Source organism: Ciconia boyciana, chromosome 20, assembly GCF_034638445.1.
Source record: "Ciconia boyciana chromosome 20, ASM3463844v1, whole genome shotgun sequence".
Taxonomy (NCBI): Eukaryota; Metazoa; Chordata; class Aves; order Ciconiiformes; family Ciconiidae; genus Ciconia; species Ciconia boyciana.
In genome coordinates, this window is record NC_132953.1 from 3,442,607 (window position 1) to 3,465,514 (window position 22,908).

A 22,908-nucleotide genomic window follows, 5' to 3' on the forward strand; every position below is an offset into this window, starting at 1 on the left:
CCATGCATCTAAAATAAGTCATGCTGTTTTATGATAGCTGGTAAAAATAAAGCCTTACTATCACAAGCAGCTATAACAGCACAGAGGATTTACGACCGAGTGAGTTTTTTTCCAGGGTGGGCTGGCCACAGTCTGGTGATGGCCTTTTCATAACTGTTATCAGCTCCCACACAGACCAGGTCCATCTGTTACTTAATTTGAACGGAGACACTCCTAAGCTTTTGTTCGCTAATCTCTCGCTGCACATCTACATTGTTCTCTAGCAGGGCAGCCCACCCGTGAGTCAGGCTTGGCTTGCTGATCTCGGGGAGGCACCATGGAAAACTGGAATAAAAGAAAGGCACACAGCAATGTCTGGTCACTTGACCAGCACGGTCCACCTGCCTGCTCCCTTGTGTCAGCTTGAAGGGGCTTTTAACCTGCAACTTGGATGCCAGAGCAAACATACAGCCAGCTCCTTGGACTGGAGGCAAGAGTTGAAAGTTAAGACTGAGTACTACAAAGCAAAATCCTACTGACTGCATCTGATGGCATAGGCTGGGTTTTTCAAACAGACCTATATGAACTGTCACTTAGAAAGGTAGTGAGACACCTAAAAATGTAAATGAGGATCAATAGGATGCCTAATTCCCACTGAAATTCAATAAGAATGAGGTATGCCATTCATTCCCTGCCCACGCATTTATACACCCTTTATAAATCCAGTCTTTATATATCACGAGTACATTTAAGTCCCTTAAGCTATTCCCAAAACCCCAGCCAAGGGACAGCTGGACAAAAAAAAACCCGCCAAAACTTACCAGAGCCAGAGTGGGTTAGGTATTTTTTGGTATCTCATTGCTACGCCATGCCGCGTTGCCTACCCTACACCACCTTGTCTACACTGGCACAAGTTGCATTGCGGAGTCGCAGTGAGATGCACTGGGGACAGAAAGGAAGGAGGGTAAAGAGCCTGAAGCACTGAGAGACAAAGGGATGGATATTTCGAGGTGCAGATGGTCGGATGTTTCTGAAAGTTAGGGCTTATCATGATTTCCTCAAAATAAGCCGAGGGCAGAAACCTGGCCTCCCTCTTCCTTGTCTTACTCAGTCCAGCACTGTGTGGCTTCCTCTGCTCTTCCTCTGGAGGTTTCTCACACATTTAACACTTAGCTTCCTCCCTACCACATACACACAACACTTCTAAGGCAGGGACAGTCCTGGGGTCAGCTGGGCTGCCCTTAACAACAGTGCTTGTCTCCTGCCTGCTGCTCTGATCATCTCTGCTCTGTCATCCTTGTCACCGTTTCTTTCACTGCAGCTCACGGCATTGAGGATGGATGCTCTAGGGGGCATCTCCAAACTGGCAGTCATAAATGTGCTGACATGCAGCGGGTTCGGCTAACATGTTTCTAACACCTAACAAGATATCACTCACGCTCACTCAGTAGCACTCCTGCTACACAGAGTAACCACCCAGAAAGCAAAGATGCTTAACAAGGCATGTGGTTCATAGCAGCATTCCCACATGGCTTAGATGCATTTTGAATTGCAAATCAAGGAATGGCTTAGCGATGATGGACACCTCAAGCAAGGCATATTTTTGTTGCTTTAGTGGGCAGGTGTTTAAATGCAGCTGCATGTTTTTGTACTGCTTGTGCCTGACAGCACATTAACTAAAATTACCGTATCAGGTAGCTGCAATATCGGCAAAGAAGCATTGAAAAATGCTTCTGCAGCATAGGCTGCAGCATAGCAGCATAGGCCATTGGCAGCAACTTATTTGAACTGTTTCCTGCTCATCCCTTTTACCTTGCCAATAATACTTTAGGAATACTTCACGTCCTCTTCAAATTTCTGCCTAGAGTTTTTAAACAGAGAAGAGATTGGGATGGAAGGAGATGGAAGGTCAGGCTTTACCTTAAATCCAGTACAGGGATAGGAGATTTAACACAGTCTAGTTGTCTATAAAGCTGCTAGGTTTTTTTCTGAAACTATAGTTTCGGTGTAGCATTTTAAATGATTCAGATAACATGAGTCACAGTAACGAGCATGGGCTGGATCTCTTTAGCTGAAAGAAGTGCCATAAGAATATGCTATAGACTTCACTGCCTTGTCCTGGATTCTATTTTGGAGAACTGATGGCATTTGGGATTCAACCATATGTCTGGCTGAGTCTGTAGTACATACAGATCTGGTAGGTATTCGGAGATGTAGCACATACAGATCTGGTAGGTGCGTCTGTTGTGGCATGTATGCTGCTCTGGAAAGGAATGCATGTCTATGCCCGGCTGTTCTCCAAATCCTGGGTGCTGAGGCTTTTGAAGTGAGATTGACATAACACAAAACCTTTGCTGCTTATTTGCCCTGGGCTGAAAGAGGTCTAAAGGAACCTCTTTGGAATAGTCTTTTTAAAAGGTGGCAGTCACCACTATTGATGATTTAACACACAAAACAAAGCAACCCATAACTGCGGTCACCAAAGAGACGAGACTTGCCAACAGCAGGGAAATGTGACATAGCACAGATGCCCAGGCTCCTTCAACAGGAGAGTGCTAACAGCTGGGAAGCACTGGCTTGGTGCAGATTCCTCCAGCCCCATGGAGACTGGTGAACAAGGGATACCCCAAAGTAACGCTAAGAAGAGCTGTAACGGTGTTCTGCTCCTGCTTTGCAATCTGGCATGGTCTCTCAGGGTTTTTGTTTTGTTTTGATCCCTGCATAGCTATAGCCTTTTTGTTATTTAGAACATGCTACTTGCAGTATTCTTCTGCCACACACAGAATAAATCTGTCTTAGCAGTGATTTAAGCAGGCACATTGATCTCTGCCCACAGTCAATGCACGTAATAATGTCAGAACCTCTCACACAGTCTCCAAGGACTCAGCTTCTGTCTAAAATTTGTTGTCATCCTGCTTTGTGCCTGAGGGATAGACCTAAATCTCTTGTGTTTAGTGGGTGGGAAAAAGCCTGCTGTGAACAATTTCCGAGAAATGAGATGGGGCTGGAGTTTGATGGAGTCCCACTATCTTGGAGTGAATACTTCTAGAGTCATAACTCCTTCAGAGTAACACAACATTGTAGTATTACTATCTCCACCTTCAACTGAACTTATATTGTAGCTACAGTAGATGTACTTTAGTAGGGCTGTTACCATGCTATCTACTTGATGGGACACAATTTTTCTGAAAAAAGATCTTGTGTAAACAGAAATGTGTAACAAAAAGCAAACTGGTGTATCAAGGTTCCTTTAAGGAACAAGGAGCCTTTGCCATGTGCCTTTCCCTCCCCACCTTTCTCTAGCATTTCCAAAAGGAAGATTTGTAGGATACTACAGACCAGATAGATGCTGTGCAAGCTGTCTTCTTCAGCTCTTCAGGTGCAGTGCAACTCTCGATAGTCATCTGCTACTTCAGACCTCAGAAGAAAGCTGTCATTTGTAGAAGCGTCTTTGTAATGCAGTTCCCCAATGAAGGAGGGTGCTGTCTCTGAAGAAAGCAGAACCTACAACTTCCCCCCCTTTTGAAAACTGAGCCAAACGTGTTATCAGAGCCACCTGTCCCAAGCAGAAAGCCAACCAGTATCTCCACAGTTAAGCTGAGTGCTCAGGCCTGGGCCCTCAAGAAAAGCTCTCTTGGTTCCAGCAGCAGGAATCTCACAGCAGAAGCAATCAGATGCCTTGTTGGTGCAAAGTGCCCTACAGTGGTGTTGAAAATGTGTCCAAAGATTTCAAAAGGATTTTCCCAAGATTGTTTCTTGTCTTCTGGTGACTAGCTACTTCTAACGTTCTGGGGTTTCGCTGGGATCAGTGAAATCTGTTTGTGCTCACGAGGGAGCAAAGCAAGGATCGCAACCCCAGACAGAACACCTGAGAGGATCAAAGGACGAACAGAGGGAAAGGAACGTGTCAGCGTCTTGTGGCGTCATTCCCTTTTTTCAAGGGGTGGGTTTGGAAGCACCAGGCCTGATGAAAATGGACTCTGCTTCATAGCAGACTTGAACAAATTACTCGTGGTTGCTTAGACCACCTCCTGACTGAAACAAACCAAGACCGGAGCACCTGCTTCAACCTGCTGAGAACAAGCTCTGAAAATGGCATTCTCCTGGCTCTCCGAAGTAAAGCATAAGCAGGCTGAAAGCAACGTGCTCACTGTACTGCCCTGTTACTCCTCATTTCAGCTCTGATACACAAGACTTCTCCCAAATAGCTACATTATAGTCCAGAGCACCGTCATCTTAGTTCAATATTGGATTTCTCCCAAATGCTGCATGAATGTCTCAAGTGCAGAAGGGGGAAGGGTGGAAATGTCCTGCTAAGAGCAGTTTTGGCTGGGCCAACTATTAGTTTGCATCAGCCGGTGGCTTTTATGTGAGTAACAACTATTTTGTACACAAAGACAGCTTCTAAACCTTGCCAAACTCCAGCTCTCCCCAGTGGTCTTTGGGGTATAAGCAGCGAGAGCCAAGGCACCGAGGAAGGTGTCAGTATTTAACGAACAATGAGGGATAAGAATCGGCAGGGAACATTTCAAAAATGCTGAAGGGATTTTAGGTGTTCAAAGCCCTTGAGCTTTCAGTAGGAGGGCCTTCGCAGCCCTTGGGTGTTTCTCAGACTGCTGCCTTGCTCTGTTACGCTTGTCTGATCCACTCCACCAGAGGAATTTTGCCCCTGCCTTGTCAGATTCTCTCTGTCCAAAAGCTTTCCACCCTGAAGGCCAGCACACAGGAATTTCCAGCTGTCTGTTGTGATGCTGAAGATCCTTTCTTTCTCCACACCTCCCTTCAGCTGCCTTTTCTGCTTTCTATTCAGGTTTGTTATGACTTTTTTACTCCGAGTAAAACAGTCTTAACCTTTAGATACATCTCTTCCCGTGTCACTTGACGCACTGGTTTCCATCATCTTTAACTTGCTGTTTGAGCGAATGCCCAGTGAAGTCAGTGGGCATCCTCCCCTAGACTTCAACAAACTTCTGATGGGATCTGTAACAGCAAAGTTGCATTTGGGGCCATGGCATCCCCCTGTAGCTGATTATCTGGCACCGATTATAGTCTGTATCCTCCTCCTGTAAGACAGGGCTTTGGAGCAGCCTGTGTTTTGCAGAATACCGTAGTCTGACTGAGAGGCGATGGGCTTTGCAACAACCAGAACACCCAGTTCCAAAATACCCTCCATGATGAAGGCATGGCTGGCCTCTGCTGTCTGATTCGCTTTCTTTCTACTGCGCCGTGTCGGAAACTGCCCGCTTGCTTCCTTCTCCCTCAGGAGAGCTGTTTGTGAGTGTGGCTGTCCAGTAGCACCTGAACGTTGTTGGTGCCTGCTCCGGTGAAATGCACAGCAGAAAAGACATGGAAGGCAGATTTTTCAAAAGAAAATCATACACGAAAGATGGAAAATTACTGTATTAATTGGAAACATTTTGGTGCTCAGAGCAAGAAGGCCAGTAAAGGGAAATAGCTTGTGGTATAAGGATGCCTTGCAGCATTGCATGACTGAGCTTTTGTCCAAGAGCTGAACTCCTCTGTTTTCTCCTGAATCGCAGTCCTTTCATGATTTACTACCTTGCGTTTTACATTACCATGCTGAGTCTTAAAATACTTGAAGATGTAATCAGCATATGTTAGAGGCCTGGCACATTTCATCTTCTAGGAACTGACCGGAACTCTTGAGGTTGGTCTGCTTCCTGTCTTTTCCGGATCATCAAATTAATTTGCAAAATAATACATTCACTCTTGCATTGTCAGAGTAAGAGTTCCTTTACCATCTAAATAAGCATAAGGTGCAAGGAAATGGCTTGTGCTGGCACTGTTTTTGTGCCGTTATGTTAATCCTCTTTAATTGCTACTTGTAACAATTATATTTTCCTGTATTTACACCACAACTCCTAAATAAACTTAGGCCTGCTGGACTGGCATTAGTAGCCAGGAATAGGTTTTATCTGGGGAAGTTATTCCTTGTGGCTGGCTGAGAAGATTTCTCAGCAGGCAGTGTGTTTCTAGCTGGGTGACTTATGAGCTGTGCTATTTCTTATTACCTTCTGTTTGTTTTTCCAGGCTGCAGACTCTTGGCTGTGGAACTGACATCCAGCAACACCAAGCCCGTGGTGCAGGAATTCCAGAGTGAGTGCTGCGGGGGCCCGCTGGCTGCCTGACGCGATGGCTGCACTGCCCTCTGCCTGGGATTTGCATCAGTCCAAACAACTGAGAAAAATTTTGCTTATTGCTCATGGTATCTGGTTCCTTGGGGGAGGCAGGACAACCGAGAGCCTGAGATTCAGAAAAGCGCTTAAGAATATGTCTGTATCTCTCCCTGTTTAGCAAAGCACTTGCTTGAAATGGTTTATTGAAGTCCCCTGCAAGCCATTGGCATTGCAAAGTGTCTGCCTAAGTGCTTTTTTGAACTGGATCCCAAAAGGAGGAAAGGCGGTTGCCTTGCAATTAATATACTGAAAAGGGGGTTGGGAAATTTATATTTTATCTTGGCCATACTACAGACGTGCAATGCGATACTGGGTAAGCCACCTCTCAACCCTGCTGCGATGCCTTCTTCTGTAGAGGAGATGGAGATGACAATGCTTGCTTCAAAGGGGAGTGGGTTTGCTGAATTTATCCCCAGGCATCGTGGTCCTCAGTACATTACCAGACACCACCCAGGGAGACTCTGCATCCCTGACTCACATTGTAGGCTCTGATTAGCAGCAAGACAGTGCTGTGGACTCACCCTGTCATAAGGTCTTGTTTGCCATAAGTTAGAGCCTGTAGAGAACAGTGTGTTCATTTCTCTCCATAGTTGATATCTGTTCGGCTATTATTTTTGCTGGCCAAAATCCATCTTCCCCAATAGCTCCTGGAACCCAGCAGTGTTTCTGTTTGTGAGGCAGATGAAAGAGAAGGCTTTGCTTTTTGGGCAGCATCTCCTAATAAAACACTGTGCAAGACTGCTTAAAGCAGAGCAAAAATACAGCTGCTTCCTATTAACCTGTATTTCCTTTATTTCTCCTGCTAGGTGTTGAGCTGTCCTGCATCATTAAATCCACCGTAACACCAGATCCCAGAATCGAGTGGAAGAAAATCCGAGATGGCGAAACCTCTTATGTGTTTTTTGACAATAAAATGCAGGGTATGAAGATTCATTGTTCTTAGACTTCCAAAACAGCCTCAGAAACAATACAACTGAGAACACACAAGTCTGTAAAAGGCAGGACCTCTGGCTGTCTTGCTGCTTTCGTCTGGAACTAGAGTTCAGCAGTCGAAGTGCAAGATGGAGAGAGAGCAGGATGGTCTTTGCTCTCTGCCCTCATTATTGACAGTTCACAGTAGGGAGCCACAAAGACCTGGGCTGAGATCCTATGTAGGAGATACTTCTGGGGTAAGAGCAAATGCTACAGCTTGCCTTCTCCAGCACCTCTTGGTCCTTGCTGGAGGTCACTGGGTGTCTGAGCTCTCAAGACCAGACACTGACCCCTCCTGTCTTTCTATATGAAACCTGAGGGCTCCACCTGCACTTCAGAAGGGATCTCTGTCTTGAGCTGTCAGTGCTTACTGCTGAGGTAGCACAGTGCTTGCAGCATCCTGGGAGCACGTGGTTAGAAGCAGACTCTTTGGCTCGATGCTGAAACTCAAACACAGGACTGCCAGTAGGGATTGACTCCATCTGGAATGACTATGACTCCAACACTTTAGATGGGACCAACAGCCACATCCAAATGAATCTTCCAAAGCAGACAAGACCAGAGGCTGTCTTGGAAGTTCAATTTTGCCACAGTTTTTGAGATTTGGGGTAGTGCTTTCCAGTTCATCCTCTTATATGGTTAGCAGCATTGGTTTCCTTTGTGGTTAGTGGTGAGAGGAAGGCTCTTAACTTTAGAGCTTCGACTTCCTTTCAGGTGGTTCTCTTGACTCCAGAAAGAGTCCAAGGTCAACCCCTTAATTCAGATGCCTAAAGTTAGTCTGTGTGACTACCCTGAAGTTTTTCTCTCTTTTTTCTCTGTATCAGGAGACTTTGCGACTCGTGCAGAAATTCTGAGCCGGACATCGCTGGTGATTAAAAACACCACCCGGATGGACACTGCCACATACCGCTGCGAAGTAGCAGCACCTTCTGACACTAAAACCATAGATGAGATTAATATCCAGCTTACAGTCCAAGGTATTACTTTAAACCCAGATACCTCTGCAAGCACTGCTAGCTAACAGAAGAGGCTGTGAGTCTCTCAGAGTTGAAACAGTGGCACTCAACAGACTCTGGAATTTGTTGTTAAAACCAGCTGGAAATGGTGGAAAGTTTTGACAGCTTTGTAGCACAGCCATCTTAGAAAGTATGTCAGAAATTACTTAGTTCTACTCAGCAGCGCCATTCACATGGTTTGTGTCTTTCCCACAGTGAAACCTATGACTCCTAGATGCACTGTGCCTAAAGCTGTACCTGTTGGCAAGACAGCATCTCTTCACTGCCACGAGAATGAAGGTTACCCAAAGTCCACTTACAGCTGGTACCGCAACAGTGAACCTTTATCACCAGACACGAAATCAAATGCCAAATTCCAGAATTCCTCCTACACCTTGAACCCCACCACAGGCACTCTGGTAATGCCCTTACAGTCATAATCAAGACTTGTTCTGCTGGACAGGTTATTTTTAAGGTCACTTGTAAAAGAAAAAAGTCATTGCATGGCTTTCAAGGAAGGTATAATTTGAAGAAGGTTAGGTGCTCTAGGATCTGGATGATTTGGGAAAGGGAAGACTAATGATGGAAGAAGATATTACCCTAGCTGTTTGGTTTTGATCACTGCCAATACCACATGCCTTTTTAGAAAGAGGGAACGATGTCTCACAGCCTGCCGGGAAGCCTGAGCAATGGCGAGTTGCTTATACATGCTTATACCCTCACAGAGCTTTCTGTCTCTCACGTCCTGCTCCCCCCCCGCTTTTCTCCTCACCAGGTTTTCCATGCCGTGCACAAAGGCGACACAGGCCGTTACTCCTGCATAGCAACAAACGATGCTGGCTTTGCCAAGTGTGAGGAGCAGGAGATGGAAGTCTGTGAGTGGCTCTACGTACTTTTCATCAATGCTGATTAATATAACACCATAAGTAAATTGTCATCACCATAGGGAAAGAAGGGGGACATCCTAGAGCATCAAGTCTTTCCTGCTTTCTTGTAGCCCCAAACACAGGAAGAAAAAAAAAAATCTAAAAATTCAGGGAAACATTAAAACACTGTTCAGATTCATGAACAGTTTTAGTCTTGGAATCGGGGACTCACTAGTTCCCTATGAATTATTGGGGTTTGCTTAAAATATTCGAGAGACGTCATTTTAGTGTAGGTAAAGCTAGAATATTGCTGCTGCCTTAAGGAAATACTGGATGATGGCTTCTCTCTTTGCCAGATGACCTCAATATTGGTGGGATAATTGGTGGAGTCCTGGTGGTCCTAGCGGTTTTGGTGCTCATCACTCTTGGTATCTGCTGCGCCTACAGAAGGGGTTACTTTGCAAATAGCAAAGAGAGCGGGGAAAGGTAAGCTGGGATTCAAAGTGTTCTTATACAAGTCCCTGTGCCCACAGCTAGCATGAAGTAGTCTGAAGGGCGCCAGAAATCCGTGGCTAAAATGTATTTCAGTGCCTGACTTGGACATATTTCTTCCTAGTTGCCTACCAAAGACTACAGGCCAACCCCATTCTTGAAGTATCCAATTCCCCATTGTAAACCCTGCACCATTCCGAAGGTTTATTTGCCTAAGGGAGAATTTTGTGCTTGCTTCTTGTGCTTGCTACCAAGATGAGACAGAGGAGTGAAATCTGTGCTCTAATATCCTCATACTTTGCACGGAAAGGGGGGGATCAGCACAATTAAATGCCTACAGGTGTTTGTCCAGTAGGTTATGTGTATGAGGTCTACAATTTAACGAACAGAGCTCACTGCACAATTAGTTTAAAGCATCAGGACATGCATCGAAAATATATGCAGAAGAGTAGGCTCTCTGCAGGAAATCTCACTAGTTGTGAGAACCTGAATTTGGGATTAAAACCAACCATTTTAGAATGCACATTAAAACATTAAAAACAACAGCATTAGCATCAGAAACAAGCCTTGATATCCTTACAGAATCTGTAGAAGAGATAATATATGTAAAACCAAGATTCTCACCAGACAGATTTGTTCCATGTTAAACGTTGCTTTTCAGCAGAAGTCCCGTCTTTTTTTGTTTGGTTTGGTTTTCAGAAAAAGCTCCAAATATCCTTTTTAAATGCAGCTGAGGGTTGGCATACACTGGACTTGACAGTCGTATATAAATTCTGAATTCCTATGGGATTGCAACCAAGTGGCGCTTCCTTATAACGAAGGAAAATGCTGAAGGCATCTGGCAGTGAAGGTTTAAAATGAACTTTGTAATTGCCACAGAAAACAACACAGGAGGCACACAAAGGTAGTGCACAGGGACCAGAGCAGGAGAGCCCAGAAAAGAATTAGTTAATCTCTTTGCAGAGTTAGCCTTGTGGAAACATACAGCAATCTTTTTACCCTGTGCTGAAGGGGAATTTAGAAAAAATCCCAGTCATGATGAATGATGGAATAAGCACAGAGCTATCATTTGAGCAATGAGCTGGGTTTCTCTCTGCTTTCTTTTCATTCAGCTGCTCTTCCTCATTTTCATCTTTCTCAGAACCTCCCTTCCAAAATCCTGCAGTCTCCTTGTCCCAGAAATGAGTTCTTTTCCTTTATTTCAGCTACAAGACTCCAGCAAAACCTGATGGTGTTAACTATATCCGGACAGATGATGAGGTAACAAATGATTTGCATTTAACATCTCTCTGTTTAGGAGAGGAAGAGGGTGGGCAGAGGACTACTAGCTTTTTTAGGGCCTACAGACTTTCTTAGAGTGGGCACCACTCAGGAGCAAGGATGTAGAACAGATAGAAAACAGAAGGGTGAAGGCTGAGTCATTTCCTTAGAAACGATGAACAGTTTAAGTTGCCTTAAGTGACTGATGCCAACAGCTATCAAATGCAGCTCTGCTCTGTGTCAGTTATCTTATAGCTTGACCCCCTTAGGATGAGTTTCATTGGATTAAGTGGGCAGGCCACGATGCTTTTACAAGAGAATTTGCATTTTGGGATTTGAATAGATCACTAAGCTTAAGATCAGAAAAAGCCTCTCCCTATTAGCAGAGATACTGAAGAGGGAATACGAAAGTCCCCTGCCATGCCTTGGTATGTGAGGACAGTAGGAGAAGGAGCACCTGGCCAGTATGACTGGTGTCTCCCTCTCCTTACCAGCTGGAAGGGGGTGCTACCTAGACCGAATGCTAGAAGTTACACAGATTGGATCTACCTTTCCCGGGCATGTTGCAGCTGGGGGCAGCAGGAACAAAGAGGTGCCTGGAAAAGCCACTAGATCCTTCCTACATCCAGAACTGTTTTGTTGCAGGGTGACTTCAGACACAAGTCTTCATTTGTCATATAAGACACCGAAAGAATATTGCAAACCAGCAAAAGCAAGTGTGAAAATACCTCCTCCAGGAACTCAAAGCGAGAGCAAAAGATGAATGAAGCGCGCTCGGAAGAGTTTGGAACACACAAGAACTCGATAGCTAGCTATCTGTATATCTTTTTTTTCTTTGCCAAAGTTTAAAGTAACTCCTCACTGCCCAACTTGCATCTCCCCTGCCTCCGGCGATACCATCAGGATCACCTAAACCTGTCCTTGGACTAAGGAAGGGTTTTAATACTTCCCAAGAGACTGGGCTGTGGAAGTTTGTGGAATTGCCTTCTATTTGTGCTGCAGGGACACAGCCACAATGTGCAGACCAACCAGGGGAACAGCGTTAGGTAAACGTGTAGTAGACATTACTAGTACAAATTACTAGTAGACAAAAAAGGTGCTCATACGGCAATAGACGGACTTCAAAGAATAAGAGTTATCCATGCAAGGGGGAGTCTTCCTCTCAGCGGCTTGTTGCCCAGGCCTGGCTGGTGACTTTTACACATTTGTGATTGTCTTGCGCTTTTGACTCGGACTGCTCAGGTGCAGAACGGGGTATCTGAATAGCCTACAGTGACAGATACCAATACAGTACATGCAACTAATGTTCTCAGCCCTTTTGTAAACTTACTGAATTCTCGTTACTCCATTTAACATGAAACATGGGTAGCATCAGGCCAGAAGGATTGCTTCTGTTCACCGCTTTATAGAAAACCCATTGCACACAGGTAACCCCTCATTCTAATCTCCACAAAGCAGGCTTGCCTCTTGTGTCTTTTGGTGTTTTAAAGAGTCTTATAGTGGAGGCAGAGAACCTAGTGCTAAGACATCGCTTTCAGGAAAATTAAAGCCAAATACTTTCAGGGGCTAAGATTCCCATAAAAGGTACTGAGATATCTTCAAGCTTTTTTACCTTCTCCATTTATTTTGTAAAATCCCACATTCTAAATTTTTTGCAAAGATATATTTTGATTACTTCAGAAAAGGTAACATTTCTATTTAAAGTGTAAATACATGATGCCAGCAGTGTTTAAGTAACGTAGCTATTTTTTTACTTTTTAAGCTACAGAGAGGAGCTCAAATGTTGCTATAGTATGGCACTGTCAGAGCATATCAGTATTATTGCAAAGTGTAATAAAAAACTGCAGGTGGAACACCATCTCTTGCCTCTTAAGCTAGCTTCAGCAATTTCTTTGTCACAAGAGGTCTTACCAGACACAGAACAGAGTCACTCAGGGATAGTTTTTGTAAATTTATGGCAGGAGCTATCAACTTTTTTATATAAAAAAAACCCTTACTTTTCTTGCCAGTGACCAACACTTTGTTTTTGTTGTTGCAAGAAATATCCAGGGATGGCTTTTGGATTCAGTTCCAACAAGGTGACAGAGTGACTTCGATGTCTGCTACCCCTCTGCAAGTTCCCTAAAGCACTAACACAGTGTGACAGCTATGGCAGCTTTACAGGTTTAAACTGCATAGCCAAGGCAACTGTTCCTGAAGTTGGGAAAGCAAAAGCTCAATACAAAAAGCACTTTTGTAGTGTCAGTTGCAACTTTTCTCTAGATGGTAAAAGAAAAAAGGAAAAAAAAAGAAAACAAATCTAGTTCTCTTGCCATTAGAGAAAATAATTGGAAACACATGTTTCCCAGAAACATGTACGTTGGTAGTGTTGAACAGCATTGGATAATATAAGACTGCAAGATGTGGATGCAACACTAGAACTGTGCTGTGGTTTAAGAATTTTTTTTAATGTAGCATAATTTAGTGTTCTTGTATTTCCAATATGAATTGAGTTGTCTTAACTTTTCCTGTATACAGTATTTTGGATACTTGACGATTTGGACTGTCATTGTTATTTTTTAGTGTTCTGCATTAATCTGCTTTGTTTCTTCGGGGCCTCGCTGGACATGCCATTGCTGCATTTGTTTTGCCTAAACAAAGTGTTACCACTTCTGCTTTTGCTAATGAAAGTAAAAATAAGGATGGGGCAGCAATAGCCATACGTTCTCTGTGTAACTTGGACATTACCACTGCTATCTTGCAACTACATTATGGTTACCTTCTTAAGACATGCTCTTCAACCAAGCCACACAGTACTGTTCACTGGCTGCACGCTGCCTCTAATCATTATGACAGTAGTGAGTGTAACATTCCTTTGCACCTTCTGTATATCCACTATTCCTTTTCTATGCTGCTTTTAGGATACCTATAAGGGAGAGAAAGAAAAGGTTTGAATCAGGGTAGCTCTGGGCACTATGGGAGCACAATCTACAGTCTCACCATGAGCCAAAGGCAGCCTTCATGTGAAAAGCCAGCAAGCTAAGAATCAAGACTTATTTTTCAGTTCTAAAATGTGACAGTGGCATCTCTAACGAGAGAAAGGGAGGTGATCCCCCTGATACAGCTCATGAGATCTGATTGATGGAATTCAGTGTATCATTGTGAATAATATTCAGGTTTGTACTAATGTATTACGTTTAACTTTGCCAAGAATGTTTTACATAAATACCAAGCTATAAAGCATTCTTGTAGGGTTTTTTGTTTGGTTTTGTTTTTAAACAGCCATATTATTGGAAGCTTCTGTTTTCAATTCAGTGAAGTAAGGGAAAGTCTCTTCTGTCAGAACACTCATGTACTTGTATTGGGCTGAAGGTTACAGAAAGTCCAAGGTATGTTGCCATTTATCAGCTTGTTCTTGGACATTTGTCTATCCCTGGTTCTTCTCTAGAGAAGACAGATTAATGCTCACAGGGCTCATCTCAGTGCTGCTCGAGGACAGAACAAAAACTAGACGAGCACAAATTAGGAAATAAACTATTCCAATTTACCATTCAAAGTGGTTAAATAATATTTTAAGGCAGCAGAGAAGGTACAAAATGAATGGATGTGGCCATAATTGACCATCGCTTAAGCCAAAGCCATTTCATACATCCCCTGTTCCCAGGTTTCAACTTTGGTTTTGAGAATAAAGTTTAACCTCACTTGAAGGTTTCTCTGATCTTCAAAACAGAATAGGGAAAGCGAGGGCAAATTATGGGATTTCAGTGCAGGAGGTAAGTGCCTCCGGAAGGGCTGTGGCAAAAGCACGCTCAGCCTCTTTGTTTCCACTTGTACAGAACAGCCTACTCCGTTTCTGTTGTTCATGCCTGAATAAGACAAACCAGCATGAATAAAACAGATTCCGTTTTCAAGTTTCAATGAAATCTAGGGCAAGAGCTCTGTAATAGAAGTTAACAATGGAAAAACTTCAGTTAGGTTAACAGAGCATTAGAGAGACTCAGGAATGGTCAGATGCCAGCATCTACATGGCGCGTTTACGATAAACAGGTTATCTGCGCAGAGCACAGAGCTATGCATATGACTTACCAACCTTGATTTTAGTGAGTTACTCATATCCTGCTTGCAGTCAAATAAGAGTCTATATTTAAAAGCTGCTGGGTCCAACATTAATTGAACTGAATGCCTAAGATACCAGCGACGTAGTAGAAGAGACTTTGAGGCTGTAGAAATCTATAGAAAAAAATAATTTCTCTGTCAGATCAAGAAGAGGAGAGAAGCTGTGGGTGGAATTAATTCTGTAACCATTTATTTTCATAAAATTTTAATAGTTGGAAATAACATAGTTCAAGAATGGAAATATTCCATATAAAAGAACATTAAGGCTGTTCATACACACAGGAGTTTGCGCAACAAATAAGAGGTGATGTAGCGTGCAATTACCAGATTTAGGGGTGTGGCAGTGACAAGCTGTTTTACCTTTGTTCAAATTAAAGCAACTCTAGTATATAACCACAAGGGTCAATGAGGGATCGAGTGAATAAACTGAGCCACTCGCTTCCCTGCAAGCTGTGATAAATGCATTTATTGCTAAGCTTGTGGCAACATTATGCTCTTTTCCAAATGGACAAATTATACATCCTGTGAGTGAAGAGCAAGCCTCCCTTTATACTGCAGCTTTCTAGCACTCCAGTGAGCTTTGTCAACAGCAGCAGCTTATAATACATACATGCGTTAATGCAGGCTTTGTATGCCCATATTCTAGACAGTTTCATGTAAAAACCAAATAAGAATAAGGAAGGAAGGAAGGACGTGCGCCCACAATGATTTATAATTACAGAGGAAAAGGACAGATTTCAGGCAACATGATGATTCTGTACAAGAGATCAATGAAAGCATCAGTTGTCTGGTTTCAGTGGAGTTCTCCGCTGGGACCGTCTCAGAGGGACACGCTGGCTGCTTTTTTTCCTTGCTGGGGATTCTACTTTCCACTCCCGTGGCACGGACGGGCTAGAAGGAAGCAAGCAGAACGACCATTTATTTTAAAGCACTTTACCAGTCCTTCTCACTGTCACTGCTGTTTCAGACCTGCGTTGAACTTACGGTTTCTCTGGTGATGTCAAACAGATAATATCTCTTGGCTCGTCCTCAGCCTCTTTCTTCTCTGCAAATAATGCATATATTTTCATATTTTTAAAAATGCCACAGATTTGATCATTTGGGTTTTTTTCCCCCCACTCAAGTTAGAAGCACAAAGATAACTTGCCTGGAGCTGAACCGGGTGTGTGCGTCAAGCTGATGTAACTGACCCCAGCACCAAAAGTCAAGTCATTAATGGTCTCTGAAAGAAAAAGCACAGATTAGCAGTCAGCTCGTGACATAGCCAGAGGGCAAGGCATGCTGTAGCAGAACACTTAAGTGTCACAGAGTAAGTATATCCAGTTAATTGCAAGCACATATACATCTCTCTTCCAGCCCAGCAGATCTCAGTGTTTCCCATCCAGCCTCAAAACTACGTGCTGAGTCTGATGAGCCATCTGTGCACATCAGCTTCATACGCCAGACTTACAGCCTTCCTTGTATGTGGAGGAAATTCATTTCAATACGGGACCTCAGTCATGCACCTCCTTGTCCTACCTAGGTGGGAAAGCCACACCTTCCACTGAAGCTTTGCCCTCTTTCACAACAACATGTTATATTCAGACCAGTTGCTTTGCCTAGTTGAGGTGGAATACAGGGCCCCTGAAGACTGACAAAGGACCTGAACAGCCCTTCTGTAAGAAACTGCCTGCAGCCAGAAAAGAGGAATCACTTGACAAGGAAGCTAGGTAGAATTTAGCTTGCCTGAATTGGCCATAGTTGTCAGCTGTCTCTTTCCTGTCATTTATCTCAGGAGAAATGTCACAATATTCAGATTTTACTTTACTCAACACTCTGTTTTATGCTCATCTTTCCCAGAATCTTTCACAAGGAATTAAGGTAGAAAGTGCTTTATAGGCCAGGAGTCGGAGACTCTGCTAAAACGACTTCTCTCTACAGCTAACTGGGTTTGCTCTTTAACTGCTTCCCTGTTCTGGAAGGGAATCACTAAAGCTTGTAGTGGAAATCCAACTTGATCTATCTGTCTTAGTTGACCTCTGCATCTCTCAAGACTGACCTGCAAGTGTCCTGACTTTATGCAGCGTGTGCCTTAACAAGTTATCTTGGTTAATGAGAAGTTTATGCGAAAGGAAGGAAGGGAGGAAGGAAATAGTAGAGAACTGTCATCAAGTAGGGATCGACTGTCATCAAGTAGGATTGCACTCCCATGCAATCAAAGGTGATATCTTCACAACATGTGTTTATGTACCACAGTGAAGAAATCTGCACTTGCCCAGACCCACTTAGCCATGCTCAAAGTAACGAGCAGGAGTTGAGCAGGAGACCCAAAGACAGCAGGGGAGAGACTGACAGCCAGAACAGCCAAATAAGGTAAAGAGAAGAGACAGCTGTTCTTAACTTCTCAAGTACAAAATGGTTTACAAAGAACTGCATCTCCAATAGTTGTAGAACGATATACCAGAGAAATAAAAATGTTTTATTTTGATTGTCTATCAGCCCGCAAGACCCAGCACCACCGTGCAGATGGCTCAACACACGCTAACTGAAGTGATGATACTGCTCTGTACAGTTTGTCTCCCTGCTGAAGGGCTCACGCTGCCTCGAAGCAAAGTAGGAATTCAGCCCTAGTACCACTGCAGATTAACGTTCTTCCTCCTTTTTCACCATATGGTGCTTAAGAGAAACAGCCGTGCAAGCTTCCAGACAGAGATATGGCGCTTAAAGATTTCTGCTCTCTAAAAACACAGCCCCAATTTTTTTGCACAAAGATCATTGCTTGTTGCTCAGGCAGCAAAGAGAAACATTGAGGCAGACAAATCTAGCCAAACAGTGGAGCATACAGGGAAGAGAAGGGTCAGATTTTCCAGTGGATGCACATCACTGCCGCTGGTTTGCTCCTGCCTGCTCGCGGATGTCAGGTATTTGCAGACTGCCGCACAGCTGACTGCCTTACTGGCTGCATGTCGTTTGCTCTCCCGTGTGCGTGCAGGTCAGGTGTTTGCACAGATACAGGCAAAGGGTGCACTCAGATACCTATGCTTCTGGAACATCGACTCCTCCCCACAACAATTCACAACTGCCTAATGAGAGATGACCTGTCAGACACCCACCTATATTCCCAGCTTAACGGGAGCTCTCTCCAGAGTGCGTGAGGGTGTTCATCCCACTCATAATTCACACTACAACGGAGATGCCCTAAAGGAGTTCAGCAGAGAACTGACATAAAGGAAGGGAATCTACTGCTGGAACTCAGCTCCGCTTGCGTTTTACTACAACTGCCTCTTGCGCTTGCAGAAAGCGACACTGCAGAATGCTGTGGGGCTGTCAGAAAGCGTTCCAATAAAACCTAACTTTTGAAGGTCAGGTTTTGTGAGATGGCAATTCAGCTGCAGTGGACATAAGTGCAGCAGACTCTCATGATTTGTGTATTAGAGATTACTCTCTGTCCATTTTTACTTTAATTTCCACAGCAGAGTAAAAAACCCAAATCATTCCTTCTCCAATGCTCAGTTCAGTTCTTTCTTAGGGTAGGACACACACACACACACACACACACTCAGAAATGACTGTGCAGGTTATTAATCCCACTTGAGCAGATCTCTCTGTTCTCTTGCAATTATCACAGCTCACTGCCTGCTCTAGAAGCAGGTTGTAGCTCACCTGAGATCCTTTGTTTGGACAACAGGAAACCCCTGTCTTAGAGCTGAAAAGGACCAGACCTTGAGTATTTTCCTCCGCAGCAGGGTTCTGTAATTCAGTCTAAAAAATGCTAAGCTATGCTTCCAGAGTTAAGGAGAGCAAATGTCTCAATGCAACAGAATCTTGCACACTTCAGGCAATGCATACTATTAAGGAACCATGACAACATGCCTCCTCGGCATGCCAGAGTTGATAAAAGAAGAAAGGGCAGCAGCTCTGCTACTTCAGCAGCCCAAAATAAAAAGTTCTTCTGCATTGACTCAATACTATAATACCCTGTGACGTGTAAACGGAGACTCTATTGGACTGTCCTTTCCTAGGTACATCATTCATCCGAGACCTTCGATTTCAGAACAGTTCTTATTTACTACCATTTAGATAAATACATAATCTATAGCTATCAAAGACTAATTTTCTCTGCTCTTTAGGAGAGCCATGCAGTGCTACCTCTCTCAGAGAACAAGTGCTCAGCGCGATTTGGAAAGGGTTTCTTTGGGTTATACTTACGTTCTGGTGTGCTGATTGCACGGCCCACCACAGAAACATTTTCTGTGGTAGACTGTCGATTCAGGCTTTGAAAGGATGCTAGAAGTAACAAGAAAATAATTAAGAATAGAAGTGTATTCACTTAGAGACCTCAAGGGTCTAACAATCAGGCTGTGTCAACTGGATCTAGTCCAATGCCAGATCAGTTTGCAGCAAGCTTCCTACCTTGCTTGCGGTCAGCTGCGCTTGATGGATGCGATACAGCCAATAAACTTCCTCCAACGCTCTTGCTGCGTTGCTTGCTTCTGGCTTCCATTGCTTTCCTGGCAAAGTTCAGGATGGCAAGTGTGCTCAAGGATGCTGGCCTACAGGGCAAAAAAACATGACAGAATCAGTGAAGTGATTTCGTTCTGCAAGCCCAGATGAGATACATGTAATGAGGAGAGAGACCTGTCCCCTCTCAATCCTTTATGATCTTAAACACCAAATGTAATGGAGATTATGCTGCAACACTGGTGACTTTCATACCACTAAGTAAGGAGTGGATAAGCAAAGCAACAGCCCTGCAGAATATCATAACCAGTAATATAAACAGAAACCCATACCTGCGACTGAGTAACGGCTGTTTCAGAACATCAGCGCTAGGTGTAGTAAACTCAAAAGGCACAGAGGAAGGACTTGATCCAGGTGGCAAGGACTGTCTCCCACTTACAGGAGACTGAGCATTATTATTCCAGCCACCAGAAGGTACAGCTGTCTCCAAAGATGGAGGTTGCTACAGAAAACAGGAGAAAAGATCATATGTGTAACAATGGATACAAGCGTAGAAAACCCTAGAGACAAGACGCTCAGACCTACATGCAGTGTGATTAAGAACTGCCCTTTGTACGATGGACGTAAAGGGGTGCTAGGGAGAAAGAATTTATTGGCCAAAATTTTAACAAGAAGCGAACAGGAAGTTTTGATGGGATACAGATGTCCTAGTTTAGAGGTCTATATATAGGTGCTCTTTTAAAGGCAGCAGAGAGAGAAAGGTACTTCCAGGGTAGAAGTCATCTCATCTTAAGGTAGGTATCTAAAATAGTTCAGGACAATTGACCCAAGCACATACTTATTTCTTTACGTTGACTTTAAAAGAGGATCTGCATGGCTAGGACAGATCTACGTTTCCACTCTGTACACACCTAGAGTCAGACAAAAAGAACCCTTTTCTTTTTGACCTGTTTATCATCTTTAGCGCTCTGGGAACGGAGAGCAATACAACATGTAAGCACAGCCAGTGGCAAATTAGACTTGGTTTTCCCTTTAAATTGAATTCTTTTTACATTAATTGTTTGCTGCTCCTCTTTGCCTAACGCGTGTTGTTTGTTGTCGTTCTAAGTGTATTAAATGACTGAAACCAAAGCTTCTGTCAGCAAATGCGAAGAGGTATGAGAACATTACATAACCATTCTGTTAAATGCGCTGTAACAAGACCCACAGACATACAGAATCTGGGTGTTATGCGTACACAAACTTTAGCAGAGACGACAGTACGTGTACAGAGTTAATGGCACCAACAACCTCTGCCTGCGCTGCCGAGACCTGCTCTTGGTCTGACTCCTTCTCCCTGGCCAGCTGCTCTTCATATTTCTTCATATCGTACTCCAGCTCGGCTGCCAGCTGCTTGTCCACAGCAAAGAAGTCTTTGATTTCATTTCGGTAATCTTGCATCATTTCCTGGAGCAATAAGGAATGTTTAAATTCTTTCAGAAATCTCTCCTGACTACTGATTCATGTCTCCATTCAGATCACAGCTGCTTAAGTGCAAAAGGAAATACCAGTTGGTAGAGCAGAGGTGTTTTTAACAGACTAAGAGTTTCGATTCCAATTTGTACTTCAGAACACGAAAAAGCTTTCCAGCATTCAAGCTTTCTGCCCACGTTCCACTGAGGAGGCTCACACGTAACACACTCCGAGATCCTTATCTAAAATCCCTCCACCTCCCACATTATTTAACACAGCGGCAGTGTCACAACATCATATGCCTTCTAAATTTCCTTCTAAGAAGGCTGTTCGTTCCATTACTGGTTGCACATCTAACACATTAACGCAAGAGAGGAAAAAAACCCCAACAAGAAAACACTTCCCCTTACCCGTAGGTAGTTCATAAGATCCCTAAGAGCTGGGATCCTCTTCTGCTCCATCAAAGACTTCAGTGACGTGATTATTGGGATGATATTTTCTATGAAGTTCTTCTTTTGAACCTTTGTTTGAACAAGGCATGAACAGTTACACGATGCAATAAAGGAGAAGCCACTCTGTAGTTAGATGAATGGCCTAAGTGAGAGGAGTTATCACTCCATAGCAAGGGAATTACCGCAATTAAGCTTGCTTTTATGCCACTCGCACGTACACAGGCTTTTAACCTAAAGTGGAGTCTTTTAAGATACATCACTAATTCAGTCAGTTCTCACACCGAAGGCAAATTGCCAAAAGGTGGACCAAAAAACATTGTTACACTCAAATGTTTTACCAGTAAGAGATCTGTGGAACAAACCGAACCTAGCATAGCTTCACTGACTTTAGAGGAAACGCATTTCTGATCACTCCAACTGACCCCTCAAGTACAAGCATCCTTCACAAATTTAGCCTTAATGTTTTGTTTTTACAACACACAGTGCTTCCACCGGTGCCCTCAGATCAGAGTGGGCCTACAGACAGAGCCTGAATAACAGCCTACAGGCGCAGTATGTCATTGGCATCGCTACGTTACTTGGATCATTTTTGCACAAGTTTCTCCATCGCCAAAAGTTAAAATTCCTCCCAGTATGGTGGTCAGCCCTCTTCCCACACCAGATCAAGTGCCATTCACCTGCGAGATGAGCTTTTTTTGTGCCGCCTGCATGACAGCGTTGGCCATTGCCATTTCATCTTCATCAGGCTGAATGTCTTCATCGGGTTTTGATCTCATAGTTGATAGCTTGATTTCTTTACAGCTAAGGACTGCAAACGTATCCGAGAGCAGCTCACTAGCTTCCAGGTCCAATGGAAGGACCTTATCCACAAAGCATGCTGGAACACACAGGGAAGAAATAAGAAGTATTTTACTGGAAACAGCAGTGCCAGTAAAGACAGGAAGATAACACGGTTGGATTGAGAGCCTAATGGTTTTATATAGACACCAGTTCTTTGTTTGCCAGATTTTTAAAGACAGACCCTTACCTAGGATGCTGTGGCTGATCTTTGTTGTAATGCTGAACCTCTGCTCATCTGTAAAGTGGTCTAGCAGGAACTTGTAGATATGCATCCTTTTTTCTTTGTTATCTTTTCCCTTCAAAGAAAAGAGATTCTTCGCCCTGTGGTAGGGCAAGACATTTTACAAGGGCCAAGTCACATTATGCGAACTCACAGAAATAAGACAACTTTAAATCAGCAAGGAATACTTGAATGTCGCTTTCAAGACCCATAAACCCGTTAGGATACCACACACTCCCACAAATCACATGCAGAAGTCCTCCCAGAAGTGTCACGAGGAAGGCAGGACACTTAATTTAACACTGTTTCCCCTAGTGGTTTTCACCCTATTGCATTCATAATTATAGAGTGCCATGAGTGCTTTGCTGCAACCAAAAGCTGCATGGCCAGACAGCCCATCGTTCAGCAAAAAGGAGATACAAATGTGCTCAACTGACCGCACACTCTGGGGGAACCTGTTGTACTTCTCATGTTTCTCATAGCTATTGAAGTGGAAGATGCACTCAATGAAGTGTTGGGAGAACATTACTGGATTCCTCTTCAGTAAGAGATGCACCAGGCAGAACTCTCCAAACCTGGAAAGGAGGAAAAGAAAGAACTTACCATCAGGTAGCTTCTAAAAGCCACGCCTGAAACACAGTGTAGGGT

At 43.7% G+C, this 22,908-nt stretch overlaps 2 protein-coding genes across 2 annotated transcripts in view; one reads left to right on the forward strand and one right to left on the reverse strand.

Annotated features, from left to right (window-relative positions):
• JAM3 (junctional adhesion molecule 3) overlaps window positions 1–13,993 on the forward strand; it is a 32,595-nt gene extending 18,602 nt beyond the window's left edge. The window contains exons 2-9 of the mRNA XM_072884602.1: window positions 6,031–6,096; window positions 6,983–7,096; window positions 7,973–8,125; window positions 8,360–8,562; window positions 8,919–9,018; window positions 9,366–9,495; window positions 10,707–10,761; window positions 11,407–13,993. Of these exons, the coding sequence (XP_072740703.1) occupies window positions 6,031–6,096; window positions 6,983–7,096; window positions 7,973–8,125; window positions 8,360–8,562; window positions 8,919–9,018; window positions 9,366–9,495; window positions 10,707–10,761; window positions 11,407–11,442 (857 nt within the window). The 3' untranslated portion in view covers window positions 11,443–13,993. The remainder of the gene's footprint in view (window positions 1–6,030; window positions 6,097–6,982; window positions 7,097–7,972; window positions 8,126–8,359; window positions 8,563–8,918; window positions 9,019–9,365; window positions 9,496–10,706; window positions 10,762–11,406) is intronic.
• A 1,058-nt stretch (window positions 13,994–15,051) lies between these two features.
• Window positions 15,052–22,908, reverse strand: part of NCAPD3 (non-SMC condensin II complex subunit D3) — a 29,723-nt gene continuing 21,866 nt past the window's right edge. Inside the window, exons 25-35 of the mRNA XM_072884598.1 lie at window positions 22,698–22,835; window positions 22,228–22,361; window positions 21,878–22,077; window positions 21,159–21,269; window positions 20,587–20,742; window positions 19,629–19,798; window positions 19,249–19,388; window positions 19,045–19,122; window positions 16,004–16,078; window positions 15,841–15,901; window positions 15,052–15,747 (exon numbers count right to left, since the gene is read on the reverse strand). Coding sequence (XP_072740699.1) covers window positions 15,636–15,747; window positions 15,841–15,901; window positions 16,004–16,078; window positions 19,045–19,122; window positions 19,249–19,388; window positions 19,629–19,798; window positions 20,587–20,742; window positions 21,159–21,269; window positions 21,878–22,077; window positions 22,228–22,361; window positions 22,698–22,835 — 1,375 coding nt within the window. The 3' untranslated portion in view covers window positions 15,052–15,635. The remainder of the gene's footprint in view (window positions 15,748–15,840; window positions 15,902–16,003; window positions 16,079–19,044; window positions 19,123–19,248; window positions 19,389–19,628; window positions 19,799–20,586; window positions 20,743–21,158; window positions 21,270–21,877; window positions 22,078–22,227; window positions 22,362–22,697; window positions 22,836–22,908) is intronic.